The sequence below is a fragment of the Myotis myotis genome, unplaced genomic scaffold, assembly GCF_014108235.1.
Source record: "Myotis myotis isolate mMyoMyo1 unplaced genomic scaffold, mMyoMyo1.p scaffold_m19_p_10, whole genome shotgun sequence".
In the NCBI taxonomy this organism is placed as follows: Eukaryota; Metazoa; Chordata; class Mammalia; order Chiroptera; family Vespertilionidae; genus Myotis; species Myotis myotis.
In genome coordinates, this window is record NW_023416314.1 from 56,907,431 (window position 1) to 56,934,697 (window position 27,267).

The following is a 27,267-nucleotide window of genomic DNA, read 5'->3' on the forward strand; positions in this document are numbered from 1 at the left end:
TGGCTTCTCAAACAAATGTGAATGTGATTACCTGAGGATTTTTGTTAAAATTCAGATTGCTATTAAAGAGATCTAGGGTGGGGCCCAAGATTTTGCACTTCTAATAAGCTCTTAGGCGATTTAGATGCTGCTGTTCTTCAGATCATACTTTCATAAATAAGAGTCTATCTCACTCCTAAGAGTCTTATTTCTGTGAGGAAATAAAACATAAGGTAGGCCCGGCCACGGTGGCTCAGTGTTTGAGTGTAGACCTGTGAACCAGAAGATCACGGTTCAATTCCATGGTCAGGGCATATGCCTGGGTTGCAGGCTTGATCCCCAGTGTGGGGCATGCAGGAGGCAGCCAATCAATGTTCTCTCTTATCACTGATGTTTCTCTCTCTCTCCCTCTACTTTCCTCTCTAAAATCAATAAATATATATTTTAAAAGACATAAGTTCAAATTCTATTTCTGTTCTTACAAATTTAGTAAATGTAGGACAATTATTAATATCTCTGTGCCTTATTTCTTCATATGTAAAAATTTGATAACAGAATCAATATTTTATATGGGTATCATAACATGTAAATGAAATAATATATGAAGATATTTAGCAAAGTACTTGGCATATAGCAAGCACTCAATAAATGGTAGCTATGCAGTCTCATGATTTTCCCTACTGACTATGCCTGAGGTTATATGCTCAAAAACACTCTTAGTAAGCTACGTGAGATTAATCTGAAGCCTAATCTTCCATGTTTGATTTCCCCAACCCGCTGCAGGAATTGATAGCAAATACAAGAGGCCCAAGGTTGTGAGGAAGATCCCAGTGAGAAGGCAAGACTGATGAAAAGGAAACTTAGGGGCACTGAGTAGTAATGTGGGGTTAATTACTGAAAAAAAGGCAGAGTTTTATAGTAAAATAAAGAAGAAAAAAAGGCAAAAAAAGAACAGATAGAGAGCCAATCTGTTTAATGGGGAAAGTGAAGCATGCACAAAATCTAAAAATGGCATTCAAAATGCTTCTATTTGTCATATCTTAAGTCAGGTAACCCACAAGGATTCCTGGTAAGTGGATTAGTAAGGAGATGTTCTAGAAAAAACAGTCAGAAGAGTGTGGGAAGCTGACTAAGAAAAGAGAAAAAGTCCAACAAATGTGGGCTGGCTCTCAAGCAAAGCCTCACAGAGGGAAACAGCCTGATCTCCAGGGAATTCCTGGAGTGTAAATAAGCCTTAAAGATGTCCGGATTTGAGGAGAGAGAATTGCAGTTTTAGTCATTGCTTTCAGGCTACCCAAGAGAAATGGGAGAGACATAACTTTAAATCCCCACACATTTCTAATTCCCCACAGTGCTGGTAAATCAGGCCCCAGTGTCTGAAAGCAATCTATAATAATAAAAGGGTAATATGCTAATTAAACCAGATATCCTTCCTGATGAAGCCGGGGTCAGAGGGAAGCCAGCCCAGGTCCCTGAAGGCAGCCCGAGGTAAGCCAGCCTGAGTCCCTGGTGCCTGCGGGCATCCAGAAGAGGGAAGCCCGGGTCTTGGGTACCAGGGGGAAGCCGGTGCCAGCAGCCGGGGGAAGGCCTACTCTTGCACAAATTTTCATGCATCGGGCCTCTAGTCCAGACGTGGGCAAACTATGGCCCGCAGCCGGATCTGGCCCATTTGAAATGAATAAAACTAAAAAAAAAGACCGTACCCTTTTATGTAATGATGTTTACTTTGAATTTATATTAGTTCACACAAACACTCCATCCATGCTTTTGTTCCGGCCCTCCGGTCCAGTTTAAGAACCCATTGTGGCCCTTGAGTCAAAAGTTTGCCCACCCCTGCTCTAGTCTATCTACACTAATAAAAGAGAAAGATGCAAATTGACCGTACCTTTCGTGATGCCAACTAGCCAATCAGGAGTGAATATGCAAATTGACCCATCACAGATGGCAAGTTAATTTGCATACACTGGCACCAAGTGGCCAGGGGCCACTCTGGGCCTCTGGGCAGCAGGTGAAGGCAGAAAGGCGGCTCCAAGCCTGAACAAAGGCAGAAAGGCGGCTCCGGCCAGAGCGAAGGTGGAAAGGCAGCTCTGGCTGGAGCGAAGGCAGTACCAGCAGCCAGGGGAAGGAAAGCCCATTCTTGCATGAATCTTCATGCATTGGGCCTCTAGTCCTATCTAATAAAAGAGAAACATGGTAATTAGCGTACGTCTGCTACCCTTCCCATTGGCTAATCAGGGAGATATGCAAATTAACTGACAGCCAAGATGGCGGCCGGCAGCCAGACAGCTTGAAACTAACATGAGGCTTGCTTGCTTCAGTGACGGAGGAAACCAATGTTCCCCGCCTGCCTTGCTGGCCTCTGAGCTTGCAGTTTGAAACATTGTAACAAATATCGCCGAAACCGGTTTGGCTCAGTGGATAGAGCGTCGGCCTGCGGACTGAAGGGTCCCAGGTTCGATTCCGGTCAAGGGCATGTACCTGGGTTGCGGGCATATCCCCAGTAGGAGATATGCAGGAGGCGGCTGTTCGATGTTTCTCTCTCATCGATGTTTCTAACTCTCTATCTCTCTCCCTTCCTCTCTGTAAAAAATCAATAAAATATATATAAAAAAAAGACCCACATGTATTTTAAAAAAATATATATAGAAGCTAAACAAAACCCCAGAAACCTGCTTTCAGCCAGCCGGGATCTCAGAGCTGGAGTTGAAACAGTGTTTCGATTATAGAACCCAAACAAACCAGATACCTGCTTTCAGCAGCAGAGGCCTCAGAGCTGGAGCCAGAGCTAAAGCTGGCCCAGAATAAAAAAAAAAGAAGAAAAAAGGGAGAGGTTGGGAGCTTCAGTCACCCGCCAGCCTGAAAAGAGCCCTCAGCCCCTCACCCAGACTGGCCAGGCACCCCAGTGGGGACCCCCACCCTGAAGGGTGTGTGACCCGCTGCAAACAGCCATCATCCCCTCACCCAGACTGGCCAGGCACCCCAGTGGGGACCCCCACCCTGATCCAGGACACCCTTCAGGGCAAACCTGCCGGCCCCACTTGTGCACCAGGCCTCTATCCTATATAATAAAAGGGTAATATGCCTCCCAGCACCGGCATCAGTGGAGCTGAGAGGCCTCCTGGCACCGGGATCAGTGTGACAGGGGGCAGCGCCCAAACCCCCTGATCGCCCTGCAGCTCTGTGTGTGACAGGGGGCAGGGCCACAACCTCCCTATCCACCCTGCTCTGTTCGTGACAGGGGAAGGCGCCCCAACCCCCTGATCAGCCCTGCTCTGTGCCTGATAGGGAGGATCTCCCCAACCCCCTGATCACCCTGCGGCTCTGTGTGTGACAGGGTGCAGTGCCCCAACCCCCCACCCCCCACCCACGGGCCCTGCTCTGTGTGTGACGTGGTAGAGCCATAACCTCCCCATCGGCCCTGCCCTGAGTGTGACAGTGGCGGCGCGCCAACCCCCTGATCGGCCTGCTCTGTGGGTGATAGAGGGCAGCGCCCCAACCCCCTGATTGGCCCTGCTCTGTGCATGACAGGGGGTGGCACCGCAACCTCCCCATCGACCCTGCCTTGAGTGTGACAGGGGGCGGTGCCCCAACCCCCCAATCGGCCCTACCCTGAGCGTGACTGAGGGTGGCATCACAACCTCCCAATCCGCCCTGCTCTGTGCATGACAGGGGGCGGCGCTCCAACTCCCCAATCAGCCCTGCTCTGAGCCCAACCAGGGGCTGCACCTAGGGATTGGGCCTGCCCTCTGCCACCTGGGAGCAGGCCTAAGCCAGCAGGTCGTTATCTCCCAAGGGGTCCCAGACTGCGAGAGGGCACAGGCCGGGCTGCACAAATTTTTGTGCACCTGGCCTCTAGTATATATATAAAAGGCTAATATGCAGTGTCCCCTTGGAAGTTCATCCAGGAGACTAGGAGTTCGATTGCTCACTATGACATGTGCTGACCACCAGGGGGTGGCATGGAACATGGCGGGTGACCAGTGGCAGTGGTGGGGGCACTGAGGGAGCAAGGGAAGGAGGAGGCAGGGAGGTGGGGAACCTGATTGGTCCTGATCACCGGGCTGGCCTAGGGACCCTACCCATGCACAGATTTCATGCACTGGGCCTCTAGTCCTATATAATAAAAGCTTATATGCAAATCGACCAAACTGACTGACCAGTCGGTGCGGGATCAGGGCCGGTGAGTGGGCAGCAACAGGCCAGCCAAGGCAGGTTCCAGCAGGCAGAGAGAGGGGATGGTGATCGGGGGATAGCAGCGACTGGCAGCGACAGTGGAGTGATGGGGGCGGGCCGGCCACTTGCCAGCCAGTGCCATCCCCCAATTAGCCCACGTATTGCCTCCCACAGAGGGAGGGCAGACTGTGGCTTAGGTGGGGAGTGTCAGACATCCCCCAAGGGCTCGCAAACTGTGAGAGGGTGCAGACTGGGCTGAGGTCCCCTCCCTCTCAGTGCATGAATTTTTGTACACCAGGCCTCTAGTCTTCCAATAAGGAGCCACAGGTCTTAGAGGTTTGAAGCCAAACCATACGAAATCATTTTTTTGGTTGATTTTTCTTTGTTAAATGACATTTAAATATATAAAATAAATATCAAAAATACAAGCCTTTGTTTTACTATGGTTGCAAATATCAAAAAATTTCTATATGTGACACAGCACCAGAGTTAAGTTAGGGTTTTTCAAAATGCTGACACGCCGAGCTCAAAAGGTTAGCCATCACTGCCCTAGACATTAGAGCAAAGTGAGCCTGGGGCAAGTTACTGTTGTGAGTGGGGGATGGAGGGAGAGCAAAGGTGAGAAATATAAGTAAAGTCAGAGTGTTGAGGAAAAATTAAAGGGAAGATATCCTGCAACTTCTAGGAAATCTTCACCAATGGAGTAAATAAATAAAAAGACCTCTATTCTGTGAGCACAAAACCAAACTGGGTTGGCGTCTCAGACAATTAGCTCACATGATTGCAAAGACAGACAGAAACCCCCAGATTGGAGAGGGTGTGGGTCAGGCTGGGGGACCCAATCCCCATGCACAAATCTACGTGCACCAGGCCCCTAGTTAATAAATAGTAATACAAGAATAAACTATCTTGCATACTCACAATTGTCAACTTACTGTTGACAACCCCTGTGTATATCACATATAGAAATTTGGATGAAAATTAGTTATAGCCAAGCTGCTTAAAAACTAGGGTTGTCATCCAGAGAGAAGAATGTCTCCAAATGACATGCTGCAATTAAACAAAATATAATAACAAAAATATGGTCAACCTATAAGACTTTTTGCTTGCCACTTTGCATTTCCACTTTTAAAATGAAGAAACCATCATGACATATACAGAGTTGAATCAGTGATATAAAAATTATGTCCAAAATAGCTATGCGAATTTAAATTTCATAACCTGACTGGCAGAAACTTCCAGGCTGAACATAGAAGTGTCTAAGGGTAAAAATAAGCAGAAATGGCCTGTTAATTCCAAGTCCCATATTTCACACTTCACACAAACTGAATCTGAGGTGAAAAGTATTTGAATATATACTTTTGTGCTTAAAAATGCTGAAATTGGAAGAAATGAGGAAATTGCCTTTTCCCAAGGACAAGAAATATAGACCAATTTCCCCTAAAATTTTAAGAGTTCAGTTAGATAAGACAAGCTTTAGATTAACCCTCAAATAGCTTCAGCTTAAACTAGCAAGCACAGTACATATGTGTAATGTGTGTGCATGTATGTAATATATACATGTATTTTGTGTATGTACATATATAAAATGATAATCCTAAAAATATTTTATATACAATAAGATAAAAATATAAATTATAAGAAATGACTGGCAGAAGTAACTGTCACTTATTTAGGGTCCTTTCCATGCTTCAGAAACAAAAAGCATTTCAAAAGAGCAACAAAAGCTATAAAATTCTTAGAAAAATATACTTAGTGTCCAAGACCTATGAAGAATAAATTAAATAACATAACATAAATGATTAAAAAACACAAAAGGCAATCAAATTCCTGAGTAAAAAGAGTTACAATTTTTCCAGATGGGAAGACTAAAAAATCATAGAAATATCAACCCCAAATTAAGTTAAATATAAATTCAATATAAACCAATGAGAAAGCCATTATATTTTGGGGTAGAATTTAGTGTAGTAATTCTAAAGTTCACCTGAAATAGAAAATCTGGTAGAATAAGAACTTTTTTGGGGAAAATAATACAAAAAAAAAATCCTATCTTACAGAAATTAAAACAGAGTGGTTGGGGTGGGGGGGGGGGAATAAGATCAAGCAAACAGAATAGAGAGTCTTGAAGCATTTGCATGAAAAATTTAGCATAGAAAAGGTAACATTGCAAATCAGTGGGGAAAATATACTAGTGGTGTTGGGGTAATGGGATCTCCATTTGTATTCACTAAAGGCAAAAATAAATTTCAGATGGAATACAGATCAACTTTAAATGAATTAAATGTAAACAAAAATATACATAAAAGAAACAAAATCGATCACATTTTAAAATAAAATAGAGGAAGATCATTTTGATAATATTAAAGTAGGGGAAGCTGTTTTAAGTAAGCAAATTAGAAACTAAAGAAAAAGCAGAAATAGTTTTTAAACATTTAAAACATCATTGTGACTAATGATGCTGTAAAAACAGTTAAAATGTAAGAACTGATTTACAGAAAAAGTATTTGGAATACTTTTAATACATGAAATAATAAAATCTCAAATACACAGGAGGCTAGAAAAAGGTAAGATAAAAAATAGGGGTAGTCTGGCCATTGTAGCTCAGTAGTTTAGCATCGACCTATGAACCAAGAGGTCATGATTCTGATTCTGGTCAGGGCACATGCCTGGATTGTGGGCTTGATCCCCAGTGGGGGTTGTGCAGGAGGCAGCTGATCGAAGTGTCTCTCTCACCATTGGTGTTTCTATCTCTATCTTCCTCTCCCTTCTTCTCTAAGATCAATTAAAATATTTTTTTTAAAAATAGGGGTAAAGTTTAAACATTTCACCAAATGAGAAATACCAATAGCCAATTACCATATAAAAATTCTCAATGTCACTGATAATCAGAAAAATATATTTTAAAATGAGAAGCTAGCCTGTAAAATAAGAATATATTCATATGTAATTTGGTAGGGAAAATTGTATACTTTCTATTTAATATTTGAATAGATAATATATCTGTACATGTCAAAATGCACAAGTACAAAATGGTATGCAATAGTCTTCTCACCCAGTTCCCTGCCAATGGCTTACTTCTTACAGGCAATTAATTTCTTTATCTTCTATGTAGTTTTACAAAAATGTTTTATGCATTTACAGGCAAATGCACAATGCTTTGCACTTTAATTTTACACAAACACACAGATAGCTTTCCCCTTATTTTTTACAGTGTTCCATTGTATAGACATGACATAATTGATGGACATATAGTTTGATGACAATGCTACAATAAAAAACTATATATAATGTATATATATTGCATCACATAGATTTGAATATATTCAGGGTAAATTTCTGGAGTAGAATTGCTGAATAAAATTATATTTGTTTTTTTACAGATGAGTATAGTCTTTTGAGGAGGAATTTTGGAGATAGTGTTAACATTTCAAATAGTTATTTTTTGGAACAAAGAACCTTTCCTGCAAAGTACTTTTGACATTATAAATAATGTCTCTAAAAGGATATATATTGCAGTATTTTAATAGCAATAACCTGGAGCTCTAAATGTCTTTTCTTTTGGAATGATTATAGTATATATAATGGCCTATCCATATTACTGAATAACATATGGCTATTAGAAGGAATGAATTAGGTCCATATAAACAAAGATGGAAAAATCTCCAATATATATATATAATTAAATGAAAAAAAACAAGTGGCCGAAACCGATTTGGCTCAGTGGATAGAGCGTCGGCCTGTGGACTGAAAGGTCCCAGGTTCGATTCCGGTCAAGGGCATGTACCTGGGTTGTGGGCACTTCCCCAGTGGGGGATGTGCAGGAGGCTGCTGATCGATGTTTCTAACTCTCTATCACTTTCCCTTCCTCTCTCTCCCTTCCTCTCTGTAAAAAATCAATAAAATATATTTAAAAAAAAAAAAAAAAAAAAAAAAAAAAAAAAGTGACTGAACAATATGTGACATAAAATTTATGTTATTTTTTAAAATATCTTGCCAATCTGAAAGGATACACACCAAATTGTTAAAAGTGATCATTTGTGAAAAATGGAGGGATGGGTGTAGGTGATATGGGGCAATGAGAAGGGGAATTTTACTATTTTTGCTGTATGTCTGGATTTACATTATTTTTAAAATAATAAAAGAAAATATTGGGAACACCTCACTATGAAAGTCAGCTTCTAAAATCTCTTGTGTGGATGCACTCTAAGATCCAAAGGTAGAGAGTGCAGATTGTAACAGATAAAAATGTATGTCAATAGAGATGACAAGCAAGGACGGCAAAGCAGAATCGTAGAGTACCTTTACTGGTATATATGGTGTTCCCATTATAAACGTGCCTTTTCAGCTAAAAGTAATAAATCTAATTTTAAACTAAAAAACAAAGTTAGCATAGCCACAATCTTTGCAATTTCTAAGTGATAAAATGTGATAACTTTGGCGAAATATATAAAATGCATTTTATACAAAAAGGAAAATGTGGAACTAATATAAATAAATCATGTTTTATAAGTTATTGGAAACTGACTACTTTATATGAACCTACCATCTGAGCCTATAATTACACCTTATAAACGTGAAAAATAACTAAACCAGCAGGAGAGATTTCTTTCCCTCAATAAAAGAACCATATGTCAGGTAAAAGGAAAATGATCACATCCACCAATGTTGTTTCTGAACCTCTATCCTGCTTAGTTCATAGTTGAACCATGCCATCCATCCTATATAATAAAAGCCTAATATGCTAACTGTCTGGTCATCCGGTCGTACGTTCAACCAATCAAAGTGTAATATGCTAAGGCCGCTCAACTGCTCACTGTGATGTGCACTGATCACCAGGGGGCAGACAGTCGACCAGTTGACCAGTCGCTATGACGTACACTGACCACCAGGGGGGAGACACTCCAACCGGTAGGTTAGCTTGCTGCCGAGGTCTGGCCGATTGGGACTGAGTTGGGCTGGACACACCCTGGAGCCCTCCCATGGTCCCTCCCCAGCTGGCCAACCTCCTGCATCCCTCCCTGACCCCAATCATGCACCGGTGGGGTCCCTCAGCCTGGCCTGCACCCTCTCACAATCCAGAACCCCTCTGGGGATGTTGGAGAGCCAGTTTTTGTCCGATCCTGCAGACCAGGCTGAGGGACCTCACTGGTGCACGAATTCATGCACCGGGCCTCTAGTTAATAATAACAGTACTAGGCATAGCTAATTTAACCAAAATATTCATTTCATAAAGTTACAAGCTGACATTTGGGAGCATTGAACCTTACATTTTTCCCAATGTTTTAATCTGAAGAATTTTTCTATCTAAAGGAAAACTGAAATCTGTTGTATTCATTTTAGAATTTAATCTTAGTAGCTTTTATTTTCACACATTTGTGGTGAGTTTAAAAAATATAATTATGTTAATATTATTTCATTTTGTTAGAAATTCAATATAGAAAAATGAAACATTAATATTTTATTGTGAGTCAATCACTGGAAAAATTTTCTCATTTCATCTGTTTTTAATATCATGTATGGCATTGCCTTCTATGTAAATGTGCCAATGAATAAATATCTAGTAAACAAGACAAAACAAAAGAACTAGAAGGTATTTTTTTCCCTGAAGTTCTAGTATTACATATAAATAATTCAAGAGCTTCCTCTTAATCTCCTTAATATTTCACTGAGAGACAGCCAATAATTAAAGTCTCCTGTACCCTTCTGACAGATGTGACATACATGTGATTATTTTTCTGTTTTTTTTAGGGCACATCATGCTTTCTGTTCACTGTGGTACTATGTCACCAATTCTCAAGATTTAATCTCTCTTTTACACTTGGATATTTTACTGTGATTGAAAATCTGATTTTTCAACTTGGTTGATGTAAAATAATTACTTTTCATCATTACATGCTTCCAAAGAACAGAAACCTGATAAGGCTTACTGATACTCGATGGTCCTCCTATGATAAAAAAAAATATATATATATAGTATATTCAGTGCTAATTCCCCAATAATTAACAGGAAGTTTTCCCGCCAAGGCCTGAAAAATCCTTCTGGTTTTATGAGTTCTCTCTTTCCAAAGTCTCCCTCATCCTAACCTTTTAACAAGAAAAACGATTTCTAGCAAAATAAATATTTAATAAATAATGATCAAAAAGTTCAGTTGTCAATTAAGTATAATTATTTAAAAGAAACATACATGAGGCTAATCTGATCTCTTTATTTATAGCTGTTTCACTTTTTCTACCTGGCCATCTGAAAATCCCTTCTTTGATTCTTGAAGGGCAGTAACTTAATCAGCACACACTACTTGACTGTATGTTCTTTAGGCTTATATTTTTCGTTTATTAGGTTTACATTTTTCTTATTTCAGGCACTTTTCTTTTCTATTAAATCTTTGAATATTTTCACTCATTCTCTTTTTGGGGATTGTCTCCTCCAAGAACATCAAATACCTAAATGACCTTGGACAAATGTTTTCACCCACCAAACTTCCAGTTCCTTATTTATAACATGAGGATAATGCTACTTATTCTGCAATGTTGATTATTAAATAAAATAATGTAAGTAAAAAGCTTAACAAAGAATCTGGAAAATAGTAGGTGTTCAATAAATGTTAATCTCTCCCCCTCAGGCCCCATCCTTGATATTTGATCACCCATGATATCTGATCAGATTTTTCATCCCCCACTTTTTTTTTTTTTTTTTTGATGCCTAAATCCCTAGTCTGCCTTTAGCAAGAATCTTGTAAGGCCAGGTTAGCAAGACTCCCCCTGTCTTCTGGCTCCTCTTAGTAATTTTCCAGCTACTCCCCTCTCGGCTAGTTGGCTATTAGTCCCCACTGGTCTTTGTTATACTTAAAGAGTTTGCCCCAACCTCTCTTCTCTATTTTAATTCCCTGATTACAAAAGTCATGAATAAAGTATTCCTTACCATTTAAACAAGTATCAGAATATTGTTTTCAATAGAAGAGTCACAATAGTAAGATAAATAAAACTTAAAAATATATTTTTTAAAAAAGTAAATCTATACTGGCTTTCCTATTGTTCCTAAAAGATACAGTCCAAATCCTCTTTATTTGCTGGGGTTATTTTTCCTAACTCCATCCTACTATGATATTATAATATATTTTTAAAAATATTTTTTATTGATTTTTTTTTTACAGAGAGGAAGGGGGGAGGGAGGGAGGGAGAGAGGGAGAGAGAGAGAGAGAGAGAGAGAGAGAGAGAGAGAGAGAGAAAGAGAGAGAGTTAGAAAAATCAATGAGAGAGAAACATTGATCAGCTGCCTCCTGCACACCTCCTACTGGGGATGTGCCCCACAACTAAAGTACATGCCCTTGACCGGAATTGAATCTGGGACCTTTCAGTCCCCAGGCCGATGCTCTATCCACTGAGCCAAACTGTTAGGGCTATATTATAATATTTTGATCCCCAATATTCCTTTTGGCCTCATTACTCCCTCCACCAGTGAATAAGTGCCATATTTCCCTGGGGAGAGAGAAGATACAACTTAGAACAATGATATCAAATAGGATCCTAAACACATTTTTCAGAAACGTTTACTGTGGTTGTTCGTCTGTTTTTGAATTCTGAAAACCTAGTTCTGCATATTAAGAGTACATGCCTGGAGGACTCAGACCACAGGATTATATAACAATGAGAGAAATTTATATGATGACATTTTATTACAAGTCTTTCCAAAGAAAAGAGATTAAAATTATTTTCTGGGATAGCATAGAAGTTTGGAGAGGGTTTGGAAGACAGAGTAAGAGAGTTTAGATGTGAATGTGAAAATCTGCTTTCAATTTTGCCTCCTCTCCTAGTCAAAACCCTGGAGAAATCATAGAAAACTCTTGATGGCTTGGCTAAACAAAAGCAAAGGGGACTTGTGAGCTTTTCAACTCTCGGTCTGGAACTCTGGAGATAGAATTGAGCGAGTCATGCAGAGGGCACCCACGCCATCATTAGGCATGGCAGGTCCCCAAAGATTAAGGGCTTCAGATTCATCTCTCTTCCCTTGAGTTTTAGTTACCTTCCACAGGATATTGACAAGGTGTGAAATTACTTACATGCCTGAGAATTAAGAGCATGCATACCTAATGACATGGCAGTGGGGATGTCTGAGAAAGAAGGGGTATCAGCTGGAGAATGGACAGCCTAAACTGCTGTCTGGATGGAGATGTGACATTAATACTTCTCATGACATCAGTACTGCCAGGGGCAGCTGAGGTGTGGACATATTCATCAAGAAGGGATCATGAAGTTTTCTGCCCAATATTTATGCCAAAAGAACAGATAATGTATATCAGTAGAAGAGTATTTACAGGTCAGAGACCCTTCTGTGGAGGATGCTAGGATGGCATAAGAAGCCCTCCTGCGCTGGTAACACCTACAAAATACAAAAACAGAATGGGGAGTATTTATCCAAAGAAGACTAAGATTTAATCCACAGACATTTCATTATCTTAAACTGGCAAAATCAAATTTTCTGCCATCAGCTTGAGAGCTAAGTTCAGTAAGAAATGAAAATTGTAGCACTCGAAACGTGATGCTATAATGTGAAATTTTAAACTGGCTACACTACCGTGACATTTACTCAAGAAATAAAACTTCATAGTTTCCACTGAAACCCTTATTTAACCATGGGAAAATAATAGTAACTCACCTCAGAAAGTTGTTATGAAGAGTGAATGTTTATAGTACATGCAAAAAACCTAAAAAGTATTAGCTATCCTAATATATAAAAGGCTAGGGTTGTAACGACCAAAGCCTGACCAACCCAGAAGTCCTTCAGTTAGCCTGGGTTGCCATGGCGACCCAGCACTGACTGCCCCGCTGCAGCCTGGCGACCCAGCACTGACTGGCCAGGGGGCTGAGACCCAGAGAGAGAGGCAGGGTCTGATTGGAAGCCTCAGTGGCTGCTGTTGATCAGTACTTGCCTCTCTCTTTCTCTCCCTCTTTCTTTTTGAGCTTTGCCAGCAGCCGGGCCTTTCTTTCTCTCCTGGCCTCAGAGGAGGCTGCTGTTCATCCCTGCCTCTCTGATAAGGCCCAGAGATAGGCCTGGAGATGCTGACTGGCATAGGAACCGACCAATCAGAACCAAATGTGGGTGCTGTGAAGAACCAATAGCTGCCTAGGAGGTGGAGCTTTTGACTCTGACTAGCATAGACACTGACCAATCAGAACCAAATGTGGATGCTGTGGGAAGCCAATGGCTGCCTAGGAGGTGGAGCTTCTGACACTGACTGGCATAGAAACTGACCAAACTGAACCATATCTGGGAGCTGTGGGGAGCCAATGGCTGCCTAGCCAGCAGAGCTTTTGATTATGACTGGCATTGAAACTGACCAATCAGAACCAAATTGGCCAGCAGAGGAGGGCAGTTGGGGGTGAGATGAGGCCTGCAGGGGAGGGCAGTTGGGTTCAAGATCAGGCCGGCAGGGCAGGGCCATTGGAGGCGAGATCAGGCTGCCAGGGGAGGGCAGTTGGGGGCAACCATGCCAACAGGGGAGGGCAGTTAGGGGTGATCAGGCAGGCAGAGGCAGTTAGGGGCAACCAGGCTGGCAGGGGAGGGCAGTTAGGGGTGATCAGCCTGGTAGGCAGAGGCAGTTAGGGGCAATCAGGCAGGCAGACAGTTGGGCAGTTAGGAGCCAGCGGTCCCAGATTGTGAGAGGGATGTCTGGCTGCCATTTTAGGCCCAATCCCACCAGGCCTCTAGTCCTATATAATAAAAGGCTAATATGCAAATTGTCTCCTCGACCTGGAGTTCAACAGGGAGTTCAACCTGGAGTTCTACCAGGGGTGGGGCCGGCCAACCGCCTGCGACCCCTCCCCCTGACCAGCCCCACCTGATTGCCCTCTCACCCCAATTGGGGGTGGTGCCGACTGGCCAACTGGATTCCACCAGTACACGAATTCGTGCACCAGGCCTCTAGTTTTATAATTACTGATTATATCTAGGATCATGTTGATTTTTGATATAGCAACTTGCTTTATACACTAAGGTACTGCATAGGGTAGCATGAGTCAACATAATATTTGATATCATTTACCCCTTTTGAGAATCTAATGATCATCCCAATAAAAGTGAACAATGAATAAAACATTTTGCATATAATTCCACAGATTCATCTTTTGAGCTCTAAAGGTTGATGGACCCTATGCTGAAAGTCCCTGCTATTCTATACATTTGCAATTATATCTACTACTAAGGCACTAAACCTTCAAGGAGCTAGGTTTTTTTCACTCACTTTTGATTGAAAATATAAATTCATCCCTTCAAAATATTTTCTTAGAGAATGAGAAAAGACAATAAACAGACATTAACACTGAAATGACACAATGTTGGCATTATCTAATAAGGATTTTAAAGCAACTGTCATTTATCAATAATTCATTGAGCAATTACAAGCACTTAAAACCAATAAAAAGGAAAGTCTCAGTAAAGAAATAGATGATATAAAGAAAAAAACAAACTGTAAACTTTAGAATCAAATAATAACAGAGATAAAAATTTAATGGAAAAACTCAACAACAGAATAGAGGCTGGAATCAGTGAAGTCAAAGATAGAATAATAGAAATTACCCAACATGAACAAAAGAGAAAATCTAGTAAGGAAAAAAAATATGAACAGAAACTTAGTGACTTCTTGGTATAAAACAGTATAGTTAACTCATGTCGTTGGACTACAGAAAAGAAAGGATAAAATGAGTGGGGCTGAAAAATATTCTAAGAAATAATGGCTGAAATTTTTCCAAATTTGGCCAAAGACATAGCCTATAGATTCAAGAAGCTGATCAAATCCAAAATGGGATAAACCTAAGGAAATATATACCAACATACATCATAATCAAAGTTCTGAAAACTGTAGACAAAGAAATAAAAAACTTAAAGAAGAAAGAGAGAAATGACATTTTACCTATAGGGAAAAAAACCTACTCAAATGACATATTTGTCATCATAGACCTGGATGCCAGAAGGAAATGTCCCATTTTAAAATGCTGAATTAAAACACACACACACACACACACACAATTCTTTATCTAGCTTTATTATTCTTCAGGAATGAAGGGAAAAATCAAGACACTCCCTGATGAAGGAAATTTAGGAGAATGTCACACCCTAATGAATGACTAAATTAAGTTCTTGAATATTCATGATATTGTTTTACTAAAGGAAGATATAATTATGATTATCCCAAATGTATAAACGAGAACATGGAAGCTTAAAATAATGATAAGAGTTTATCAAAGGTTGTCAATTAACAAGGCTTTTATTTCCCCCTTTTTGCCTCCTCTGTTACACTTCAGTACCCCCCACCATAAAAAAAAAATCAGTTTTTTAAATCTTTAACTCTTAAATGGAGTTATGTCTTTTAATTGTAATATTGTAATAGTAATTGTAATATCACATTCACAGAACTAGACTATAAAAATGGGTATAATACATTTAACAAATTGCAGAAACCATATTCTTCAAATATCCTGCCTTAGCTAAGGTTTATAATAACAAACAGCGAAATCATTTTGAATCTACTGGGGCCAATTTACTGGCGTAGTGCACAGGGTCCAGTGCTTCCAGCTATAATTAGAAAATGGAGCCTGCTCTCCATTAGTTTTGGTTACTATAATAATTCCATATGCAACCCATGCCTGCTGACTAGTGAACTAGATCATGTATCTTCTATAAATTGCTCTTGTTAGTCCCTTGTAATTTATTTTATGTTTCCAACAACAGTTTCAAACCAGCAGTGTCAGGAACACATGTTTTTACGCTTAATGAAAAAACAGACTAGTGAATGTGTGCCTCCAACCTCATCCTCACTCCTAGCTATTAGTGTTTATGTAAAATACTAAATATTTTTGAAAATTATCAAAGATTGCAAAAGTGGATTTTCATCTTTTGAGCTCTAAAGGTTGATGGACCCTATGCTGAAAACATACATAGAAAACATACATCCTTTCGCCAAGAACCTTTATTACAAAATTATGAAATCTCATCTCTAAACGAGACTATAAAATAATTTATAATCTGCATTATTTTTGCTATTCTTTATTTTGATAGTTTGTTAGTGTATATTATTTGAAATTTGATATAAACATCCATTGTGGATTTTAATTCAGTTAATATTAAGGTGTGTAATATGTCTTAGATTAGCAAAGAACTTTTACCGTTTTTGTCCTTGGGCACATCTACAGTCAGTAACCATTAACAGTATGCTATTTTCTTATTCCATTCTGGCATATTGTCAATGCTCATAAATATATGCATAGCCTCAAACAGAATATCTTACCAAATAAGTATTGATAATGTGTCAGATGCATGGTATTTCAATAGCTATTCTATAGAGATATATACAATTATGGAGGGTAAAATATCCAATATTGAGCTACACAAATATCTATGCCTCACATATTGCTTTTCAGATATGGCTTCTTTTAATAAATAAAAAATTTGGTTCATAACATAAAAATATATAAGCTAAATAAATTGGTTTTTAAATGTTTTAGAGCATTAAATTATAGTCTGACATATTAGTAGGTGATCAATGCTTATTAAATAAATGAGTGAAAACTTGCAACACAAATATAAAACTGAACAGTTAGATATAAAATGAGCCTTTGTAGTGATTAACATACAATTTTTTAGAACTTTTAGAATAAAAATATTTTAAACAGTAATGAGTACAACCAAATTTCAAATAAATCCCTAACATTGAGAGTATCATACATAGACTTCATTCACAGCATGATAATACTATTTGTAGAATATGTGTACATATAAAATATAAACTGATTATTCACATTTTATATCCCTATGCCTATACGTCTGAATTTCTGCATATACAATTTTTTAAGATTAAATCCTGATCATTTATGAGATAAAACTATAAAATCACAATAGACTTTAAAACACCAAAGCTCTTTTGAACCCAAACCTTTATCCCAATATTAAGAGTAATGAAGCTTCAAGAGACAGTTGTATACACATTAATTACTATCATCATTCAAGCTACTTTCCCTTAGGGCCACCATATTTCTAAGCCAAAAGGGCATTCTTAGCCCACTATGGCAATTAGTATCTGATAAATGATGCTACTGCCACACTTCTAATATAGTGATTGATCATTTCCAATTAATTCCTGAGAGAAATCAATGATTTCTTCCTGAAGCATTTACATTAACTAATTTATGTTAATACGAATACTCTATATCCGTAATTTGCTAGGGAAGATGGACCATTCTATTTATAACTGGTTACTACTTTAGAACTTTGGTATACTGTTTCAGAGCTCTAAATATAAATATAAAAGCTATAAAGATCAAGTAAAATTGGACAGTTTAACCACAGCAAGTAATCTTTACATTGGTAAATGTTGATCAAACTCAAATTCTAACAAAGAAGTGTTGGAAAATTTTTCAAATTGTTTGTAGCTTAGAAATGTTACCATATATTGGGGACCCTACTTTTGTATGGATTTATACTCTTTGTATCTACTACTAAAATGGCTTGCATTTTTAAAGCTATAACTCTAAGGGGGTTGTAATCAAATGTTTCCTCCATTCCTATTCCTTTTATTTTGTTTGCTCCGTTTCTAATGTGAGGGCCTTGGATGTTCAAGCAGCACAGAGTCTTGTCCTCACTGAGCTTATACTCTAATGGAAAAGACAGACACACATCAACACTAAAATGGGATACAATTAATGGGAAAAATGGGTGGTCTGAAGGAAAACAACAGAGTGTGATATATTTAGATAGAGGCATTATGGTGAGAAATGAAATTAAAGTGAGCAGTGAAGGACCTGGGTGATAACATTCTTGGCTAAGGAATAATGAAAGTAAAGGCTTTAAGACAGAAAAAAGCTCAGCCTATTCCAAGAACTGAAAGAAGACCTTTATTTTGGAGTCTATAGAAATTGGCTTAGTATGGAATTCCTTATCACTAAAAACAGAAGATGAATTATGTGGGTATATTAGTATAGATAGATGTAGTAGTAGACGTCTGCTTAAGTTCTCTTCCGATTACTTCAAATTTCTCAGTGAATATGGGAGTCCACTACTTGAGCTGTTAGGTGGAGATAGATTGTAGAAGTGCAGTAAAGAAAGTATAGAAACCAGCCAACTGCAGTGATCTGGCTGAGATATGATGGATGAATGACCATATAAATTATCAGCCAAACCAGGAAACTTTAGAGAATAAAAGGGGACACTTGTATTAATTATGCCAGGACAACAGGCATAACTCAAATCTGTCCTGAGCAAGCAATGATTTATGGTCATCCTAGCCTACGCTAAGGGGATGAGTAAAAATGGAGATAAGGAAAAATATACTGATGGAAGGAATGTGAAGGTTAGAAAAGAGGGAATATTTGAAGATAATTCCCAGTTTCTACTTATTGAGAAATACATGGGAATAAGCAGGCTTATAAGTGGGAATATAGATTTCTGTTTTGGATATGTTTGGTTGAGTGGCTTATGAGACATTTACAGACAGTCCTTGGGTTACGTCCAACTCCCACGTACGTCATTTCATGGTTATGTCGCCATCTCTCATTTATTTATAAAAAGTTCTGTCATCTCGCCGAAACCGGTTTGGCTCAGTGGATAGAGCGTTGCCCTGCGGACTGAAAGGTCCCAGGTTCGATTCCGGTCAAGGGCATGTACCTGGGTTGCGGGCACTTCCCCAGTGGGGGATGTGCAGGAGGCAGCTGATCGATGTTTCTCTCTCATCGATGTTTCTAACTCTCTATCTCTCTCCCTTCCTCTCTGTAAAAAATCAATAAAATATATTAAAAAAAAAAAAAAAGTTCTGTCATTTCGACATATGTACATATATGCTTTATGTTTTTTATTATTTATTTATCACAAGTAAAGGTCAGGAATTGTTCTTCTTTTGATTTTTTTTTTTTACTCTTTCACTTCATTACTGCTGTGAATGTGCTCCATGTGAGTGACATGGGTGCTTATGTAGGTGGGTTCCAACTTACAGCGAAAATCACGCCATGTGGCGCCACAGGAACGGAGCTCCGCGGTAACCCGAGGACCTGCTGTATATGGGGATATTGGTCACGAAGCTCTGATGAGAACTCTGGGCTGGAGATACAAATTGTGCACATAGGTAGTATTTAAATGGATGAGAACACATGGCAACCAGACTATTAAATTCTGAGAAATCCCAGCAAAGGTTGATTAGGGGAGAAATTAGCCAGAAAATTAAATTGAGAAAAAGTAGCTAGAAACCCAGGAGGAAACCAGGATAAAGTAGTATCACATAGGTTTTGAGAATAGAATTTCAAGCTTAGTTTCAATAAAAGGGAGGGGTCAAAATGTCTGAAGTTGCAGGAAAGTCTAGTAATTTGATACAAGAAAAATGTTCCTTTGCATTTGGCATCATGGAAATAATTGTGACCTTGACAAGAGTTATTTCTTAGTATTGAGGACAGAAATTAGATTGATGTGAGTTACCATATCTGACAACACAAAGAAAAGTCTTCAGTACTGGGGAGTTCAAAAACTGTTTCTTCTTCGAAAACTACGTTTGTTTGTTTTTTATTCTTACCTGAGGGATATGTTTTGTTTTTATTGCCTTTTTTTGAGAGGGAGAAGCATTGATGTTTCCCATACTGACAGGGATCAAACCTGCAGCCTAAGTATGTGCCCGGATCCGGAATGGAACCTGCAACCTTTTGGTACACGGGACGACCTTCAACCAACTGAGCCTCAGGCCAGGGCGAAGTACTATCTTTTCAGCATTCTTAGAAATGGTCCTTCTAAACTACTGTTAATTGCATGGCTTAAATGTCATCTCCTCTACCCAGAAAACCCATGGTACCACACACCAACCTTTCATATATTACCATTACAAGTTAGTACCTAAAATGTATTTTGGACACATGAGAGTATAGATTTGGTGGCAACACTGACATTTTAATTCTGTAAACCATATGTTCAAGTAGTCAGTAGAGAATGTTGCCCATCTAGAACTGGGCTTGGGCTGAGACCTGGACCTTGTCTTTCCCCAAAGGCAGCATCACGCACGGCTCCCAAGAGCTAACAACAGGTCGGTCCAGATGCTAAGGCCAGGCGCCTCGAAACCTCCATCCTGCGCCTTGCAAGTCTCCAGGGCACGAAGAGCTTCATCTTTCAGGGGCGAGGGGGCCTGACAGAGGCTCTGAAACCGGCTGTACAGCTCCTCCCAGGGCCCCTCTCGGGCCTCGGCGCCAACCCACAAGCCCTTCTGGAGATCGTAGTGCAGCCGCCGGCCCCAGTCGGTCAGCAGACCCAGGTAGACCGGGACGAGCTCCGGGTGGCGACCCACCACCGAAGCTAAAAGCCCGGCCGGGAGGCTGTGGCACAAAGCGGCCATGGTGTCTGGCTGGCCCAGAAGCCATTGAACCAGCTCGTGACGCCCCTCTCCCGGGGCCTGGGGGCTGTCCAGTTCCAGCTCCTTTTGGGGGGGCCCGGGGGGCAACGACGGCGGCGGCAGCAGCGCGGCTGCTATCACCTCCAGGAAGCTGTTCTGGGGCCCGCGCGCCCACAGGCCGCTGAGCAGCGCGCGGGGGCCCTCCGCCCCGGCCTCGCCCACCTCCTGCAGACGCCGCAGCAGCAGCTCGGCCTGAGTCTCTACCAGTGGGTCCCGCCGAGCGGCCGGGTTCTCTCCCAAACCGCTGGCGCGCAGCAGGTGGACGGCGGCCCGGCGGCGGGCGAGGAGGGCCAGGCGGTCTTGCAGGGTCTCCTCCTCGGCGTCCCGGACGCCGGGGCCGGGGCAGAGCTGCTGCAGCAGGCAGCGAAAGGCGGCATCCCCGAGGGCCCGGTTCCCTAGCAGGTACTGAGACAGCAGGAGGTCGCAGCGCCCCAAGGCCCGGAAGTTCGTCAGCCCCGAGAAGGCGGCGGGCCCGGGGCCGTCCTCCCGCCTCCACCGGTCCTGCAGCCGCCGCTCCAGGGCCGAGCGGATGCCGGCATGACGGCCAAAGCGCCTGTAGACGTGGCGCAGGTAGCGAGCCCACTGCAGGGCCCGGCGCACGGTCGCGGGGTCCCAGCTGCGGACGTGGGCGGTGCGGGAGACGGCCAGCACCTCTGAGAAACGCTCCAGCTGCTGCGAGAGCGACTCCATGGCGGCGCGCGAGGGCCTGACTTCCGTTTTCACCCTGGCGGCGGCGACTCCCTGCGAGCTGATTGGCGTGTCTGTGGAAATGATACGCCTCCCTACAAGGCTATTGGGCGCGGTCGCTGTCAATCTGACAACTCCACTTTAATCCGGGTACTTAGAAGCGTTTAAACTGGAGAAACGGCGGGGTGGTGTTACTTCGTCCTTTGAACTCTTAGGGGCGGCAGAGTAAGTGCAGGACATCCTAGCGGGAATTCCAAGAGCCACGTGAGAGATGCTCATTTAATGAAAATGTTATTAAATGAAATTTTAGGATCCATTCACCCTAGTAAAAATGTACTGACTCCCACTGATTAATGCCAGGCACTATGCAAAAGTCTGGACCGTGACATTGTTCTTTCATTATTAAAACTGAAGCCCCGGTTAATGGAAACGAAAAGTAAAATAAGATATTTTGAGAGCGAGACCACGGTCACATAACTTCTATTATAGTCTATTATAATTGATCTGTTTTATTATTAGTTATTGTTGTTAATCTCTCACTGTGCCTAATGTATAAATTACACTTTTTTTTATAGGTATGTGTGTATAGGAAAAAACAAAAAAAGTATATAGGAATCATACTGCTTGTGTTTGCAGCATCCACTGGGGGTCTTGGGCTTCCCACTCAGGTAAGGGGGCGGAGACATGAATGTAGTATAGTGTGCGCTGTGGATACCGCTACCAACCTCCCACTTCTTGATTATGATTTCTAAATTCCTGGGTTACAATAAATTAGGAGAGAGAATGCAAGAGCAAATTTCAGGAGATTTTGTTAAAATCTGACATCAATCAAACCATGGGAATTAAGCATCATGAATAAAAAGGGTTAGATAAAGGTGCTTTCACAAAGTGCCAACCTCATCGGGTTCTGGTGAAGACTAAATGAGATAATAAATGTAAAATGCCATTCTTGATATCATGGTTTTCTTTTAATATTCATTCTTCCATCACCTCGCCTTCTTTGCATAATAACGATGCAATTCTGGATACTGATTCCAGCTCAGCTCAAGGAGGAAGGCCTGATAATTTTGAGTCAATCATTTTAAACTATCCCTCCTCTTAATTCAATAATTAATTTAGGAACCCAGTCTTAAATCTATCTATGTATAGCATTTTTTCATAACAATTTTTTTCCAGAAGTGTCCAGGTGAATCAGTTGCAATCCATTAGGCCTTAGTAAGCAATCAGAGGAAGAGAGACTTTAGGGTTTTTATTTCTCTGTTCTCTGCTAAGGCATCAGTAGTCCAGCTTCTTCCTCAAAAATTCCAGGAGGCCTGCCTGAGCGTCTGAGAGCACATACTGCTCCCTGCAGCCCTGGAGTGTTCCTGCTGTTGCGAATTCCTGGAAGCCCTGGCATACCGTGTAGATCCCCTTAGTGCTGGCCCATCCCTATGAATACTGCTCTGTTAAACTTTCTAAATCCCTACTGACTGTGCCTGTTTCCCACCAGGATCTTGCTTGAAACAGTTCTTTCAGTTTTCAGCCATTCTTATCCTATCTAATAAAGAGGCAATATGCAAATTGACCATCACACCCTCACACAAGATGGCCACCCCATGTGGTCGCAAGATGGCCACCACAAGAAGGCTGGCAGGGGGGGCAGTTGGGGGTGACCAGGCCAGCAGGGGAGGGCAGTTGGGGGGGACCAGGCCTGAAGGGGAGGGCAGTTGGAGGGGACCAGGCCAGCAGGGGAGGGCAGTTGGGGGGGACCAGGCCAGCAGGGGAGGGCAGTTGGGGATGATTGGGATGGCAGGAAGGGCAGTTGGGGGTGACCAGGCCAGCAGGGGAGGGGTTAGGCATCGATCAGGCTGGCAGGGGATGGTTAGGGGCAATCAGGCAAGCAGGAAGGTGAGTGGTTGGGAGCCAACAGTCTGGAATTGTGAGAGGGATGTCCCAAATTGGAGAGGATGCAGGCTAGGCTGAGGGACACCACCCCCCCCTCCCCCCCAGTGCATGAATTTCATGCACTGGGCCTCTAGTAATTAATATAAATCTGTGAGTCATAATATTATCAACCATGTATTTTAGGAATGCAAATTGTAATTTAACTAATTGGGAAAAGTCTCTTTTCTTTTGGAAAAGAACAAGAGATTGATATTGATTTTGACTAATGCCAGTAATTGGAAAAGAGAATAAAAAACTCATAGCAAAGCATGACTCAGTGGAAATTGTTATAAAATAGTTTTCTTTGTTGTTTTTTTTTTTTTATCCTCACACTCTTCAGGATCCCCTGGATTAGCATATTATATAATAGAACACATAATTAGATAATACTATGGTAACTCCAGAAGACATAACGATTGCATAAGAGTTGAGTTATTAAAAATGTGATTGAATTATGTAAAATGAATAATTTAAACAGGAATTTCTCCCCTTCCTTAAATAATATCCAATTCAACTTCCAGAACCTGAGTATTTAATTTGATATCTCTTAGATTGCTAATATTCAGAAAACACTTAAATACTTGAATTGGTCCCACTGGGAGAAGTTCCACTGAGTTTTTTTCATTTATATATTTTTCCACTGCATGGATACTTGTTTTGAAAAAAGTAATCTCGATAATAAAGAAACAGCGGAGAACCAAGATGGCGGCATAGGTTAATGCCGGAGTTTGCTGCTTTGAACAACTACTTCAAAAGTGAAACTAAAAGACGGAACAAACATCACCCAGAACCACAGGAACGCTGGCTGAGTGGAAGTCCTACAACTAGGAGGAAAGAGAAACGCATAGGGACACTCAGAGGAGGCGCAGTGCTGAAGTCAAATTCTGAGGTGCGGAGTGCGCGGAGCGGGCTGGCGGCGGAGGACGCGGTTGGCGTTTTCAATCGGGAGGGAGTCGCAGTCTCTGAGCTCCAGATACAGGCGAGTCTTTAGGGACCCAGACTCAAACTGGAGAAGCGGGACTGTCTGGCTTTGGTCAGAGCGAGTGCAGCTTTCTCTCCAAGCTTTGCAGCGGGTGCTGGGACTCAGAGAGGCAGAGCCCCTGGGGACAGGACTGAGAGCCGCCATAACTGCTCTCTCCGGCCCACCCTGTTGATCCTGTGCGACCCACCCCGCCCAAGCCCTGCACAGAGGCATTTGCCGGATAGCCTCAGGCAAAGGCTAGATTAGCACCTCCCTAGAGGACAGAAGTTCTCTCACTGCAGACACAGCTGATTCTCATAGCCACTTGGCCTGGAGGTCAAACCCTCCCTGGAATTAGCTACAACAATCAAGGTTTAACTATAAGCTGCGCACAAAGACCACTAGGGGGTGCACCAAGGAAGCATAACAAAATGCGGAGACAAAGAAACAGGACAAAATTGTCAAAGGAAGATATAGAGTTCAGAACCACACTTTTAAGGTCTCTCAAGAACTGTTTAGAAGCTGCTGATAAACTTAATGAGATCTACAAGAAAACTAATGAGACCCTCGATGTTATATTGGGGAACCAACTAGAAATTAAGCATACACGGACTGAAATAACGAATATTATACAGACTCCCGACAGCAGACCAGAGGAGCGCAAGAATCAAGTCAATGATTTGAAATGCGAGGAAGCAAAAAACACCCAACCGGAAAAGCAAAATGAAAAAAGAATCCAAAAATGCGAGGATAGTGTAAGGAGCCTCTGGGACAGCTTCAAGCGTACCAACATCAGAATTATAGGGGTTCCAGAAGATGAGAGAGAGCAAGATATTGAAAACCTATTTGAAGAAATAATGACAGAAAACTTCCCCCACCTGGTGAAAGAAATGGACTTACAGGTGCAAGAAGCGCGGAGAACCCCAAACAAAAGGAATCCAAAGAGGACCACACCAAGACACATCATAATTAAAATGCCAAGAGCAAAAGATAAAGAGAGAATCTTAAAAACAGCAAGAGAAAGAAACTCAGTTACCTACAAGGGAATACCCATACGACTGTCAGCTGATTTCTCAACAGAAACTTTGCAGGCCAGGAGGGAGTGGCAAGAAATATTCAAAGTGATGAATACCAAGAACCTACAACCAAGATTACTTTATCCAGCAAAGCTATCATTCAGAATTGAAGGTCAGATAAAGAGCTTCACAGACAAGGAAAAGCTAAAGGAGTTCATCACCACCAAACCAGGATTATATGAAATGCTGAAAGGTATCCTTTAAGAAGAGGAAGAAGAAGAAAAAGGTAAAGATACAAATTATGAACAACAAATATGCATCTATCAACAAGTGAATCTAAGAATCAAGTGAATAAATAATCTGATGAACAGAATGAACTGGTGATTATAATAGAATCAGGGACATAGAAAGGGAATGGACTGACTATTCTTGGGGGGGAAAGGGGTGTGGGAGATTCGGGAAGAGACTGGACAAAAATCGTGCACCTATGGATGAGGACAGTGGGTGGGGAGTGAGGGCGGAGGGTGGGGCGGGAACTGGGAGGAGGGGAGTTTTGGGGGGGAAAAAAGAGGAACAAATGTAATAATCTGAACAATAAAGATTTAATTAAAAAAAAAAAGAAAAGAAAAGAAAAATAAAAAATAAAAGAAAAAAAAAAGAAAAAAGTAATCTCTACATAAGAAACAATGATGACAGCTATACTGACATAAATTGAATAAATAATATATACTTTTGGGACTATATGTCAATGCACAGATTATACACCCTCCTCCGTGTATATGTGTATATTTGCATAGAAGTAAATGGGATGATATTCCTAAGAAGGTACTTGAACTAAATAATTGTGAACTACATTTATGTTTAAAATTTCATTTTCAATTTTTTTCCTAATGTCCAAACCAGAAAGAAAAAAAAAAAAAATCAGGATCTCTCTTTTCTTTCGAATTAGAAGTTTGATTTCATGGAGGAAAGCTCTGAGCTCTGTAATAATGTCTGGATGCCTTTATTTTTATCCCACAGTTATCAGTATATTGCTATACAAGTACCTGCCAGCAAAGGCTTTTTTTCTGGTTCAATAACGTTTTAAATGTCTGTTGTTCCCATTTTCAAGTCTCCAAAACTTTTATGTGAATTCTTTCAGCACATTTTTTTCATTATGTCCCGACTTTCTTTTTTTTCTGGATGGCTAAAGTTTCCAGACATATAACCAGAAATGTCCTCAGAGAATTAATATATAAAAAACTAAAGCTAAGGACATGGAAAGCAAAGAAAAATATCATGTAAAATACATATATATATATATATATATACACGCAAATTCATTTTAAGTTTTCCTTTAAAAAGTAATACATGAACCTAATTTTCTTTATTAAAATATTCTCTTACTGAGTAGCAAATATTGTGGAAAGGTACCAAGAAATTTGTTTTTTTAATAACTCCCAGATCTAATCTTAGTTCTTAGATTGGGCTAGTCTGTTAATATCATTAATGTCAAGGACTGTTATTCCCAAAGATTTCTAGCATTTCAAAATAAACTGGCTGAAATAAGCCAAATAAGTGATTAAAACAAAATTCACAATATCACAGAGATTTTATTTGAATGTAAAAAATATTTTTGGTAATGTTTTTTATCAGTTACACATTTTAAGTATAAAGAAAGGCTTTAAGGGAATATTCCATCAAATTTGAGGGGCACACTTCATTTAAGGGGAGAGAGGTGTTTGAAGCAAAAGTGTCAGAATCTAATATTTCTTTTCCCTTTATTGTTTTGAGTGGATGAATAACTTATAATTTTCTAACAGTTTGCATAACTTTGCTTAAACAGATCTAAATGGGTAAAAGCCCCTATTTCTTGTTATTTTAGAATAGGGCATGTCTTCACTTCCCTTAGTTTATATAATTTTAGTAAGCATCTGCTTTATTGATGCTCTACAGAGAGGAGAAGATATATACATCGAGCAACATCTCTCTCTCTGTTACCAGGATGTTGGTAGTACCTGGATCCATTTGAAGACTTTTCAGTATTTCATGGCCCATTCAGCATGTTAGAAAATGCCAAGAGTTCAGAACAAGACACAATTACTGAGGGAGCTGTAGTGATAAAAATAAAGGCAAG

General features: G+C 40.8%; 1 protein-coding gene across 1 annotated transcript; it reads right to left on the reverse strand.

Moving 5' to 3' along the window:
* Positions 1-20,047: 20,047 nt before the first annotated feature.
* FANCF (FA complementation group F) lies at positions 20,048-21,287 on the reverse strand. The gene has a single exon (XM_036325669.1). The coding sequence runs from the start codon at positions 21,252-21,254 to the stop codon at positions 20,172-20,174; it is 1,083 nt and encodes a 360-aa protein (XP_036181562.1). The 5' UTR covers positions 21,255-21,287; the 3' UTR covers positions 20,048-20,171.
* Between the last annotated feature and the right edge of the window lie 5,980 nt (positions 21,288-27,267).